Below are 13,372 nucleotides of genomic sequence, written 5' to 3'. Positions count from 1 at the left end.
TCCCCTAACGCTCCTTGCCCGCATTAGCGAACAGCACCTTTGAAATAGTAATAAGGGCTAAATCCGGCATAAAATCGAACTCATTAGCAAAGTTCACCAGCTGATTGCTTTGCATAAAACACGACACTGATTGGAAGTAATTAGGTTAAGCGATGGCTCTCGAGTGGTGCGCGTCTCTGCCTTGGTTTGCCATCTTTTCTCCCTTCTGGCACACACTTGGGGCTCTCTTCTCGCTCCTCCTCGAGGATGCACTCCCCCTCAAGCAGCCCGCTACGGCGATCCAAATCTGTGTTCCCAGACTGGGCCGCTTCCCCGGGCTTGTGGCCTAACCAGGGTTCCCCCGGGCACACTGAGAGTCTGTGGACACCTTTCACTCCCCACTTTGAAAAAAGTTACAGTTGCACCTTTTGACCAAGGCAAGTGACAATTTATTGAGGCTTCTGAGAAGTAATGAGTGGCTCTGATTATGTTAAAATCTCCTTTAATTAAATATTTTGCATTTTACAAAGACCACTGCAGTTTCTTTTACTTTTTAAATCTAAGAGTATAACCTGTTTCCTTTCTGTAATAATACTTTAGCTCATACCCAGAAAAAATCAATAGGTGTAAAAAATTAAATTAAACTTGTATTTTTAAACTATGAAACAGTTTGGGGGAACACAAATGTATATATTTATATTACAAAAAACATTAAATGCCTGTACAGGTGTCTTGATTTCATAATTTACTTCAAAGATACTGAATTATCAATTTAAATACAAAAATGCTACATTAAATATACAGAATAAGATTTAATACAAATCCTCTTAAGTTTTTTTTTTCTTTTCAGTTGGCTAAAACAATTTTTTCGAGTGTGGAGATGTATACATTTTTATGTCATCCACCTCCATAAACTATAAACTTCTGAATAAGAGGGGTAGTTTATTTTTTCTTTCTCTTTCTCTCTCGGTGATGGAAAAATAACTGCCAAGGCCATGGTTTTAATAAATTAGGAAAGTCCGGGAGTACCGCACCCGAGTTAAATGTCGGACATACCTTTCTTCAATTCATAGGGAGTGTCTTTGCACAGGTCTAGCTGGGACTGGCTTCGCAACATTTTCGGGTCTTTAGCCAAAACGTCCGCTCGATTCAACACCGTCTGGTTTAATCCATTGAAATGAGAGCCAGGACCCGCTGTGGGGCCTGGGCCCGGCCCTGGGTGGCCGTGAAGGTGTCCGAAGGAGCCATAGTTCGTGTAGCCAGGATAGAAGGGCGCGGTGTAGTAGAGCGGCCGGGACAGTACCGTCCCGCCCGGAAAAGGACACTGCGCCGAGGGCGAGCGCGCGGGCGCTGGGGCAGGAGACGCGCGGCTGCCTCCAAGGGTTTGCCCGCCCACGGGCCCGGGGCACGGTGGGCACGGAGAGCCCTCGCTCCCTCCGCTCCCGTCCTTGACCTTGTCCGAGGAAGTGGCTATCTCTGCCAGAGACCACAGTTTGGGCTTGGCGAGCACGGCCGGGGGCGGCGGCGGAGGTGGAGGTGGCGAGTGGATGACTGAGGGCCCGCCCGGGCCAGGGGTTAGCTCTCCGGCCGATGGGTGCAGGCCAGGCGCCGGCGCGCCCGCGGGGTAGTGAGGACCAGCGTCCTCCGCCAGACGCGCGGTTGCGGGCCCGGCTGGGGACGGCCCGCCCGCACGCGGGGGCCTGGGCAGCTCATCGTGGCGGCCCTCGGAGGGCGACTCCTTAAAATCCGAGTCGCTGAGGCTGCCTTCCGTCTCCTTGCCGGCGGGGCTGGGCGGCCCCTGCAGCCTTTCGCAGCCCGCAGCAACCTTCTGTTCTGCTCCTCCTGTGGGTGAAACCCAGGCTGTCAGAGGCGTGGAGGCCACGCGGCGGGGCCCCGGTTCCTGCCTGCAGAAGCAGGGACCCGTGCGCGCCCCCTCCAGGCCCCCTTTGCCTTTAAAGTCCCGCTCAACACACCCTTTCCCGTATCCACCAACCTGCTTCGGGGCCCTCGAGGTCGCCCTTGTCCTCGGGCTTCTGGGGCTCGTCCTCGTCATTCTTCTCCAGATCAATGTTCTCCTCCTCCTCCTCGTCTTCGCTGCGGTTCCGTGGCGTCCACGTCATCTTGTTCTCTTTCTTGAGGCGCCGGCGCGCGTTGGCGAACCAGGTGGACACCTGGGTGAGGGTCATCTTGGTGATGATGGCCAGCATGATCTTCTCGCCTTTGGTGGGGTACGGGTTCTTGCGGTGCTCGTTGAGCCAGGCCTTGAGCGTGGCGGTGGCGTCCCGAGTGGCGTTCTTCCGGTACGCGGGGTCCCCGTAAGGGTAGGAGCCCAGAGGGGCCGCGTAAGGGTGATACCCCAAGGAACCCGCCATACCGGGAGTGTGGTCGTAGGGAGAGCCCTGCGGGGGGGGGGGTAGGCAGAGATTAGGTGAGTGGTGGAGGGATGTGGGTTTCACCGCCACCCCAAAGGTTGAAACCTACTTTCCCTCTGTCCTGGGTCTGCATGCCAGCGCGGCCCGCACTCCAGCTTCCCCTGAGGCAGACAGAGCTGGCTGATTCAAACACAAGAGTGACTCTCTCCCCCTCCTCAGGAGGCAGTGGGCCCCCCAATTTCTAAATCTGGTCCTTCAGGATCCCTGAGGCTGTTCAGGGCTTGGCAAACCACCTTGGAGGCCCTCATCTGCTGGGAAACGTCGGTGCCCAGGGCTTACTCAGATCTGGCCTCTACCGCAGGGCCCACGGTTCACTTAGAGGCCTGAGCAGCCTCGGAGCTCTACACCAGGACGGCCGCATGTTGGGCGCAAGGGGGTACAATAAGGGAAGTCAAGGCTCTTTCTTTAATCCTCAAAGAAACTCTAAGGACAAGCCGAGCTTTAGTCTGCTCACCGACGGTACAAAAATGCTATCCCTAACCGAAACCGTTGCGCTTTTCCAGAAAGCACACCCGGCCGAAAAAACCCGGATACACCGCAGCTCACTGGACATTTCAGAATTTAATACTTGTAAATCGGATTGCGAAGATAGGATTACGGATTTGCAACATTTTGGAGGATTAATTAAAGGCGAGGCCAAACACATTTACATAGATTTTGCACGCTACTACTGTTCAGAATTCGGTTCTGCTTCTTTTGAACTACTTTTCCAAAATGGCAAAACAAAAAGAAAAAAAACAAAAAGAAATTTGAGGGTTAGCCCAGAGCTTTGAGTCAAATAAATGTTGCTCTTTAATAGTGAGGACCAATCCCCCCTAAACCCTTCCCTTCTTCAGATCGGCAATCCCAGGGAGCGAGACGCGGCTCTTGCCGGAGCTACTCCGGGAGCCCAAGGCTCGGATGAAGGCGAGCAAGACAATTGCTCAAGTTTGCAAGGGCCGCGAAGCTGAGCGGACGAGGTGGCGCCTAGGCCCATGTCTCCCGCAGCCCGGGTCTGCAGGCCTGGCCCCCGCTGCCCGCCCGCCGCGGACCCAGCTCACTCACCACGTACGAGAAGGCGGCGGCGGCTGCAGCCGCGGGGTCGGCGCCGTACTGGAGGTGCGAGTTGTAGCCCGGAGAGGGAGCCGTGAAGGCAGTGGAGCCAGCGTAGGGCGAGAATGCGGAGCCCGAAGACGAGCGGCCGAGCTCATCCGTGCGGGGCCCCGAAATGACGCTGGTGCTGTATGCGGGGCACGAGTAGAGCGCCAGCGAGGCGGACGGCTGGTACAAGTAGCCCTGCGGGTAGGACATGGCCACACACGGGCATGGGGCGCGCCGCGCCGCGGCGGCCAACGAGCCGGGCGGCGCCCTGCGAGGGCGAGCGAGCGGGCACCTGGCCTCTGGTTGCCCCGGCCGCAGCTCTTCGAGCCCCGGCTCCCGGGCTCCGGCCCGCGGCGCCTCCTGGTTGGCTTCCCGCGCGCCTCCGGCTGCGACCGCCGCGCCCGCTCCTCTGCGCGCCCCGCTTGCCCGGGCTAGGCTTTCTCTCCCCCCACCCCCCCTCGCTCTTTGCACCGGGGGGCTCTGCTTTTGGCTTTGCAAAGGTCCTGCCAAGATGCTAAGTTGGAAATTGAGGATTCTGACGCCTTGTGCGCGCGCGAAGCTCCTCCTTCCCGGGGTGTAGTCGGTGGGGGGACTGGCAGGAGCCTCTGGGCGGCCGCAGCCAACCCGGCCGCCAGGCGCGCCTCGCCCTCTCCCTGTTCCTCCCCGGCTCCTCTCCCGCTCACTGGCGCTCCCCTCGCCCCTCCCTAGCGCCCGCCTCTCCTCCGCCGCCCCCCTCTCCTCCTCTGCCCGGCCTCCCCCTCCTCCCTCCCCGACTCTTCCTCTCTTCTCTTTCTCAGACTCTCGAGCGCCGGCCCCAGGATGACAATCACATCCCAAGCGCGCCGATCGCTTCCAACTTTCCTCTCTTCTGCTAACTCTGGGCGGAGCGGCAATCTCGACGCACGACTAGCCCTGGTCGTGTGTCGGGCCGCTCGGGAACACAAAGGGAAAGAGGCAGCGGGCTGTGCTTGGGTGAACGCTCAGCGTCCTCCTCGCCAGTGCAAACAGCGAAGTTGGCGGATGTCTTGTTCTCGGGAAAGCTGGCTTCGGAGGTGGTTCGTCACTCGCTCAACAGCGGCTTCTCCCTCCTGCCGGAGGTCTCTAGGTTGAGCTAGAGACCTGGAATTTAGGTCCCAGGGAGAGCCAATGGATGCCCGCGCCCAGGGCACAGGGAGGCCAGGATGACCGCCTCTCTGTGCCAGCCGCAGCAGCAGGTGGGCAAGAGCCAGGCCTAGGCTGAAGGACCCCGGCTGGGCCTTCCTTCCACCAACCCTTGCCAGGCGGCTAGAGGAGGCGAAAGAGGAGACTCGGGGGGCTCCGGATGGGGGTGTGGCTTTTTTCTGAACCAAGGAGACAGTGGGCAAGACGTGCCAGGCGGAGAAGCATTTACACCCGAGTAGGTCCCCCAGTCGCCCCCGACCCCATTGCCATCCCACGCAGCGCTGCCTGCTTCTCATGGCTAGCTACAGGCAGCTCGCCCTGCCAGGTCTGTTGTGACGGAGGGTGTGGGATCTCTTCCCTTTTGTTCCACTAAGTCGCTTTCCCAGTCGCTCGCACCCGCCCCAGTTCCACTGCAAACACTGGGCAGAACAGGGTCCAACCCAACCGCTGTTTGTTCAGCGAGGCGCTGGCCAGGCAAACACATAACACTGAGTCACAGGCAGACCTCTTGTGCCCTCCCCCCCACACACACACACACGGCAACACAGTGAGAAGGCAAAACAGACCCTCACCCCTGGTCTCCACCTCCCGCCGCCGCAAATTACAAACGCACTGGAGCTCAGGGACAGACAGGGGCGCTGGTGAACCAGGACCGCGGCCGGCAGAGCGCACAACCCAAGCATTTTGTGGCCTTTCACAACCCGGCAGCGCGCAGGCTAGAGCATAACTACACACAAAGTTTCGCTCAATGATTTTGACACACAGTTTGCTGAGCTGGGGGGCCACAGCACACACAAACCCCACCCTGACCACACAGGGACCAGCTCTGCCGCGCGCCTTCACGCACGCGCGCAGGCTGCCCCTCGCCCGGCACTCGGGCTACAGGTTCCGCCCCCAAGAGCTTGGACCCCTGCGGACTACATTCTCCGAGAACCTCTCGGCCCTCCCCGCCCTCCCCTTACACAGCCTTCGCCTCTGATTGGGCGCCGGCCTCCATTAGACCCACCTCTGGATGACGCAGGCGCTTCCTTCGGAGTCCCGGCGCCGAGGGGGCGTGGTTGGGCGTGGCTTCGGCTGCGTATTGTCATGGAGACCAGAAGCTGTCCGCCGCTGAGGCGGGCGGTTGTGAGCCAGACGGAGCGGCGCGCGGGGCCGGAGCCCCGGGGAGCGCGCGACGGCCTGAGACGGCTTCTCGGGCTGACCGTTCCGGGTTCCGGGTAGGCTCGAGTGTCTGCAGGGAGTGTCCCCGCCCCGACGCGAGGATCCCCGCCTCCCGCGACCGCACCGCCCCCGGCTCCGCCCGCTCAGCCCGGCTAACGGTCGGCGAGGCCTGCCACGAGGGAGCGTCCGCGGCCCGCGCAGAGCCGCGCACCAAGCCGATGGCGTGGACGCGGCCGGGCCCCGCGCGTGGGCCGCCAGAGCCTGGGACATGCCATGCGGGTGCTTCAGTCCGCGTGCAGGCAGGCGCGCGTGGGCGTGTCCCTCGGGCCCACGCGTGTCCCCCCGAATCAGTGTCTCGGCTCTCGTCCAGGACGACGACTTCTGAAAGCGAGCCAAGGAGGTTTGTGCCACCGAGAGCCCGAGTCTGTCACGCAGACATCCTCATTACATAATCCTGCGTCTTGGCTGTTTCTGTTCCCCCTCCCCATCTTGTTCCCCACCCTATTTTTTCTACTACTGTCTTCTTTTGGGTGTGAAGGACTAGAAAGAATCCTGCAAGATATTGAAACATTTAGAATTTATGGTTCTGTTTCCGTGGTTGTCACCTCCGTTCTACATCAAATTTAAGGCTCATTTCTTAAGGATGTCTCTATTTTCTGCTTTATTTGCACATTGATGGCTCTGCTGCTCGGCTGGCCTCAGCCGCCTGTGGCAGATACAGAATTGTGTTAATAAGTGAGGGAAGGCTAAGGCTGATCATTAGCTGGCAGACGGAATTCAGATAGCATCTGGCGGCCTTTCTCCCTGTTTATAAGAAAGCATTTGTATTCTCACTTAGTAAACATAACGTTTTAACTTTTTATCTTAATACTGGGGGAGGATGGACACCCTCCCCAACATACACACACACACACACACACACACACACACACACCCCTTTTCCTTCCCGTTCATCAGCTTTTCCATTTGGGGACTTGCTCACTTGTTAGCTGTAGTTCTGGCTCTCTTGTTGCTGAAGCTCACTTTCCACGAGCAGAGGTAGGAACCTATCTTCCCTCGTGTTAAGTCACCAAGACTTTTTATTTCCCTGACTGCTGCATTCTTATATTTCTAAACATGTTGTACTCGGGGTAGGCTACTCTGGTTGTTTTTAATGTAGCCTTGTTAAGCTTCATTTTAAAACTTGCCAAGGATTTATTGGTTTGTCATGTCTGCACGGATCCAGTTGTGCCTAGCTCTTAAAACACAGAGCTTTACAATAAGACCTCCGATTGCTCTGCCAAGATGTGGCACGGAGCTTGCTCTTCAAGTTTTGGACAAGTAGAGTTGTCATTGTTTCTATCAAGTACAAAGGAGGGGACGCCTGTTTATTTAGTGTAATCGCTGTTTACAGTTAAAACTTTAAAGACTTAGAAAAGCAGATCTGCTGGATTTTAAAGATCTCATCTTTCTTGTGGCAGAGACACAACACCGGCATCAGGAATGGCAACAGATTGCTTCTGTCATATCGCTTTGCTGTTTTCGAGTGTACTTAAAGGATTATGATTGATAAGGCTGTCTTGCTGGAGAATGTTGACACAGGTGTGCATCGTTATCTTAATTAAGATCCAGAGAAAATGTTGTCTGTAAATGGAGACATACGAAGGGGGCATAATTTTGTACAGTTTTGCTTCTGGAGAATTTAATTGCACTGGAAACCTGTCTTTGAGCCTCCAGGTTTTGTGAGCAGTTTGGCAACAGAAGTTTTAGAGAGGAATGATAGTTGAATGTTAAGTGTTCTGGCATGTTCTAATACTACTTGTGGCTTTTTGGCAATACCTTGTGTCGGCTCTCTTTGTACTCTGTCTTTGTGGAATAATGGCTTCTAATTTCGAAAGCGAAGCATAAACTAGAGGGCTGTATTGTTAGGCAGACATTCATTAGTGGTCAAAACCAGTCTGTTGAGGAAGACACGTTCAGTGTGCAAGGAAAAGGGATCTAAGGAAAAGGTAATAGATGAGAAATGTATGCCTTTTAAGGTTTGGGGAAGGAAACAGTCTCCCCAAGTGCCTTCATGATCTAAAACAATTCTGTTTTCATATCAGCAAGTACATAGCTACAATGATTATGGAACAGCGTTTTCATTTGTAGAAATAGAGGGAAACTTTTACTCCTTCCAAAATACTATATTATATATTTTAACTGGTGAGCAAATGATGATACAGTATTAGTTTAGAATCCAATTTATGACCTGGGTAATGGTTAAAATAGTATCACCATCCTTAGCTAGGATCCCTCAGTGTGAAAACAATGACATGGGGGATGCTGGCGGCCACTTGCCCTTGGCTTACCCTGCACCTCGTACCCTTGAATGTAAGTGCTACATTAAAATTCCCCTCCTCTTTGTAGCTCAACATTTCCTGGAAGCTGGCTGTCAATCAGCATTTGTGTAAGATGTGGCCGTGCTTTCCTTCAATATTAAACCTCAGGGTAGAAAGAGGAAATGAAAGTGGAGGGGACCGTGGGCATATGATGGGAAGGGCCAGGTGTAGAGTCATGGCTCATTCTTGACTTCAAGGATAATTAGCTGGTTAGAATTACATGGGGAACTAGAATCAAAGGAAGACTTACTTAGATTTGTTTGCTGAAACTGAAACAAGAGCGTTAATTTTGAGATAATTGCTTTATTATTCCCCCAGACCCTCCATTGAATGTTTTTCTCTGGCAGCTACAGTCCCTATCTTTTATGCTGTTATGCATGTGTTATTTTAAAATTAAATATATAGTGTTAAAAGATATGGAATATTAATACAAATGAATTATCCATTAATTAATAATACAATTATGAATGTTTATATGTTCTAGAAATCTTAGGAAAGATTAAAATGTTCTTTAGTTGATGAGCTGGAAATGAATGAAATCATGTAATCCTTTGTGAATTGAATGGGTTGTTTAAAATAGATTATGAGCACAGTGCCATAGTTGGAACATTTTAATTCTGAAATAGCACCACCTGCTTTGAGTGGTAGCATGTCTCTCTTCATCTATTCCTCTTCAGTTTCTACAATGCATTAGCCTCTTTTTTTAATATCGTTTGGGTAGAGAATAGTTTTTCTTAACAGAACAGCAGCTGACACATCTCTATGAACATGTAAAACCTAGGGGTGATTTTTTTCCTTGTTCTGTAATGACTAGTTTGCTTTCACAGCTCTCCTCGGAAGTGCAACACTGATGACTTATTTCTGTATAAATTGGCTGTGTTTTCATAGCTCTAGTACACCTCAGCAGCAATTTAGCTTGCAAATCAACTTAGATGATTCAAAATTGAAAACCAGTATATTGTAACATAGTTTGAGTGTAAGTCTTTATTAGCAAGGATGCACTTAACGTTTGTTCAGGAAAGGAGAATATCATTTTCTCCTGCAGTTGTCATTTGTATAATCCGTTTTCCAGCCTCTTCTCAGGCTAATGATATTCCACACCTTGATACAGCTCTTATTTGTTTATTTACCATAATATGGAGTGATACCTTGGAGAAAATTGGATTAGACGTTCATATCTAATATCCCCAAAGTATTGCTAGTATTCTGTGTTCTCTTACACAGAGTCTTTTCTATTTCCTGTACAGGTGACAAGTACAATGTTTCTATAATATATTTGGATATTTAAGTTAAATTCACTTCCAAAATATGGTGTTATTTCACATATGGACTGAAATGTGTTCTTGCACTTACCAAGACTTACCTGCATGCTTTGGGTGTGCCTGTATGTGATGCTCCCAAATAGCACCAACATGGCGTCAGCAAAGTATACATGTTAGTAATAGATGTTAAGTGTGTATGGTGGGCGAATGCCACTTGAGATCTTTGATTATTAGAATTCTGTTAGTGCACTAAACAGGAATTTGGTAAATTTAAAAATTGTCAATTTGTGGAATGTCTATCATTTTTTTGGATTTTCATTGAATAATTTATTTGAATTGTATCATTGGATAGTAAGATTTGTAAACATGTTTTTACAAATAAAATCAAGACCAAGGTTGTGATATTTAATAGAATTAAATTACTATTTAAAGGAGATAATAGTTACAACAAATCACATTTTGGAATTATTTTTATGATCTGGTTCTTTTAAGAATAAATTTAGCACTTTCTTCAGCCATTGGTATCAAGCTCTTAATTATAGAAAATATATAGGTGTATGCAAAACCTGTCATTGTTATTAAAAACAGGGCTCTGGGTATAGGTGAAGAAGAAAGACTTTGAGAAAGAATTACTTTGCAGAATATTTGTGCTGTCTAAGGAATAGAGCAAGGAACTGGACTTAGTAAATTACAACATTTATTATCAATAAAGTTGGTGGCTGACCCCGCACCCATAAGATAATTTTACTGAAGGCAGTCTAGTTAGTCTAGCCTTTGCTAGAACGAATGCTTCTCTATGAATTGTCGTAGGCATTAGCGTGCTCTTGCTGTAATGTGAAATACTATTTAATTGTTTGTAAATAATAGACGTGTGTTCCGCATACTGATCAGAACTATGGAAACTCAGGCTAAAGCATTACAGCAAGCTAGAAGCTCAGCACAAATGTAAAGAAAATGGTAGGCAGGCACAAATAGGATTCCTCTTTGTTTACCTTTAAGCTTAGGGGTCTGTTCTGATTTAAGCCATGATAGAGTTGTTGAATTTAAACATAAGAGGATTGAGGTTTGTTTTTGTTTTTTTATTCTCCTAAGCATAAATATTGGGGCAGATACATATGAATGAAATATTTAAGCATTCAGGTTTATCAAGTTTCATATCTTTTGTGAGCTGGATTTACTATCACGACTCAAGTTTCATTAAAGGTATTCAAATGCATTGGAAATCTCCATCTTATATGAAATATTTGCAGTGGGGGGCACTCTTGAAAATATCAAGAGCCATCCTTTTTGAAGTAATGGGTTATGGCTGATTAATTGAGAAGGTTGTACTAAATGTTCTTTAGTGGAGATAGCTAAGGAGTGTGCTTTTTAAGAAATGCATCATCCACGAATAAAATCAATTGAGGTATCAGTAATTAAATTGTAATTCCATGAAGGAAGGAAGTGGTAGGAGAGATGAAGCTAACTGTGGCCGTTTTCTTCTTAAGAATCGCAGTTGGTAATGGAGCTCCTGACTGCCCGTGGAAGAAGGTGATTCGGAAGACAGGGAGGTAATACTATCTATTGTTAAGAGCACTTTTCTCTGCAGCCCTGAACCTTTATCATACATGACAACTCTGTCCAATGGACCACAGTTTCTTTCATTTTGAGCTATGGGGACCATCCTGTTTTTCTCTGCTAACTTTCTGAGCCTGCTTCTCCCAGGGCCACAGGCTGTGTTTAGAGAGCTGAGAAATAGCATTTCGGCCTACTCAGCACCCTTAAAATAGCCTCTTTCTGCGAATTAGATCTGCGATGGCGTTCTCCACAGCTCTAGCAGATGACATTTCAGTTTGGGGTTGACATGAGCTCAGCCTGTTGTCCAACTGTCCTCATTTACCTCCTAATCCTTTGGTGCATTTACCTAGGGCTGTGTTCTCCATGGTGGCTGACCACCAGCAACCCCACCACCACCACCAGCCCAGCACAGGGACACACTTGCAGGTTGTCCCTGGGATGCAGAGACCCAGTGAGAGGCTGACTAGAGATAGTGGGCCATGGTTTCTTTGCCTGGTTCTAGCCCGAGCTCTGTTGGCTTTCAGAAACCCTGGCCAGGCTTTTCCCTTCCCACTATACTAGGTTGGCTACTGTGTACTCGGCAGCTGTTGCAGGGGCTCATGCAGACTAGAAGGCTCGCTACATTCTGGATGGCATCTCTGATAATTTACCCATGTGCATTTTTGTCTTCAAACCTGCTGCTGGCACTGAAATCTAAGATTCCTGAAAAACAACATTGGGCTCCAACTATATCTTCAGGAGAGGCTCCGTCATCTGGCCCTGTGTTACCACGTTGACCAAGAAGGTTCAGTTATAAATCAGGCCATTCAGGAGAGCAATTACTTTGTCTGGGAATGTTGACACAGACCTCAATCGTTTAATAGTATTTATATCTGTTTGTTTTTCTTTTTAAGAAAGGCAACATTTTCCCTGTCATCACAAATTTCTAGCCCCTGACCTATATCTAGTAAGGGACATTAATAAAACAGTAAAGGGCTTCATGGTAATTATATAATTAGGAAAATGGTAAGAAATGTGGTAGCTCAAATTGATTTCTTCCATTAAAGGTACTAGAGCACATTTACAATCACAAACCTTCAGAAAAGACTCCGGGTAGTCTGGAAGTTCAGTGATGTTGGGGTAGCCCTGGAGCAGAGGGAGGAATATTATTCTCAAATGCCTTTCCCCATGTCTTCTCGCAGGGTGTCAGCAGCTGGGGAACCATTACAATGTAGGCAGAAAATGCTGAGAGCAGAGTGCTCACTTGGAACGCAGTTTGCATTGGCGCAGCGATTCAGCATCGTGACCATGACCGACTTCCCACCTGGCATGGTTGGGTTATGACTCTTGCTTTTAATACAGCAGTTGATGGTACAGCTTTTGTTTAGAGTACGGCATGTTTTTAAGCTGACTAGGTCTCACTGGTCATTTAGAACACTACAACATTACAAAGTTGAAATATATTTAATAGAAGGAAAATGTACAATTCAACCTTTGGGCATCCGAGACCTTTCTGCCAATTTTTTAGGTCATGAAATTATGATCTTGACTTATATAATTCTATTTTTGTCATTGTTATAGGGATAGAATTGTAGAATATTCTGGAATCCATGTGTCTTATTTGTTAATTCCAAAATTTGTTTTTCTATAATTTTTTTTTAAGTAAAAAGCACAAGTGTTTTAGAGAGCACAGTTCAAGTCATAGGCTAACTTCCTACCATCAGGACATGGGAAAGCAGCCTTGATTAATTTCGAGCTGTGAAAGGGGCAGGTAAAACTGTTCACAACGGAAATTTACTAATGCACCAACCATTTCAATTAAATGTTTGTTAACATAATAGTGATGGCATTTTCTCCTCCTCCTCCTCGTGGTTTTGTCCAACTCAATGTTACAGCGGCCGTTGCCCTGACTGTTAAGTGTTTAAATGATGACACCATTATGTGAAGTGATTTGAGATGAGAGACTCCAGCCAGGAATTACATCTGCTCCCATCTCCTTCAAATCATACTCGATGGCAGGACAGATTATGATTGATTTGTTTGTGACAGATTGCAGGAAGCAGTCATTGATTTTTCAATATTTTACCTTAAAATTATTTACAGTTGTAACCATGGGGAGGTATTTCCATGGGCTGTCAGCCCCTGAAAGACTAAGATAATATTCCCTGCTCTGACAAGACAAATTACCTGTAATGAGTGCAGTAGCTGAAGGGTATACTTTTATTTTAAAATATGTCAATAACCCCAGTGACTAAACGAATATTGATTTAGCATAATGAAGCCTGAGTAATGTGAAAATGAGCTTTTTCAAGGGGCACGGAAGAGACTTTCTTTTTAGCTGGTTGTAAGAAGCTTTTCATTCTCCCCAGCTAGCTAGGGAAATGCAGTTTTCATAAGCAGC

The 13,372-nt window shown here is 48.8% G+C and overlaps 2 protein-coding genes across 2 annotated transcripts; one reads left to right on the top strand and one right to left on the bottom strand.

The window, feature by feature from the left end:
* Positions 1-464: 464 nt before the first annotated feature.
* On the bottom strand, positions 465-4,161 carry Irx5 (iroquois homeobox 5). The gene is made up of 3 exons (XM_028871504.2): positions 3,456-4,161; positions 1,973-2,378; positions 465-1,821 (listed from the first exon to the last, which is right to left on the bottom strand). The coding sequence occupies exons 1-3, from the start codon at positions 3,699-3,701 to the stop codon at positions 1,019-1,021; spliced, it is 1,455 nt and encodes a 484-aa protein (XP_028727337.1). The 5' UTR covers positions 3,702-4,161; the 3' UTR covers positions 465-1,018.
* Positions 4,162-5,669: 1,508 nt separating this feature from the next.
* Positions 5,670-12,461, top strand: LOC114694535. Its single transcript, XM_037206083.1, has 3 exons — positions 5,670-6,213; positions 10,923-10,985; positions 12,174-12,461. The coding sequence occupies exons 1-3, from the start codon at positions 6,032-6,034 to the stop codon at positions 12,313-12,315; spliced, it is 387 nt and encodes a 128-aa protein (XP_037061978.1). The 5' UTR covers positions 5,670-6,031; the 3' UTR covers positions 12,316-12,461.
* The last annotated feature ends 911 nt before the right edge of the window (positions 12,462-13,372 follow it).

The sequence above is a fragment of the Peromyscus leucopus genome, chromosome 5 (genome assembly GCF_004664715.2).
Source record: "Peromyscus leucopus breed LL Stock chromosome 5, UCI_PerLeu_2.1, whole genome shotgun sequence".
NCBI lineage: Eukaryota > Metazoa > Chordata > Mammalia > Rodentia > Cricetidae > Peromyscus > Peromyscus leucopus.
The sequence above is the reverse complement of the archived record's forward strand: the minus strand, read 5'-3'. Positions and strand labels throughout refer to the sequence as shown.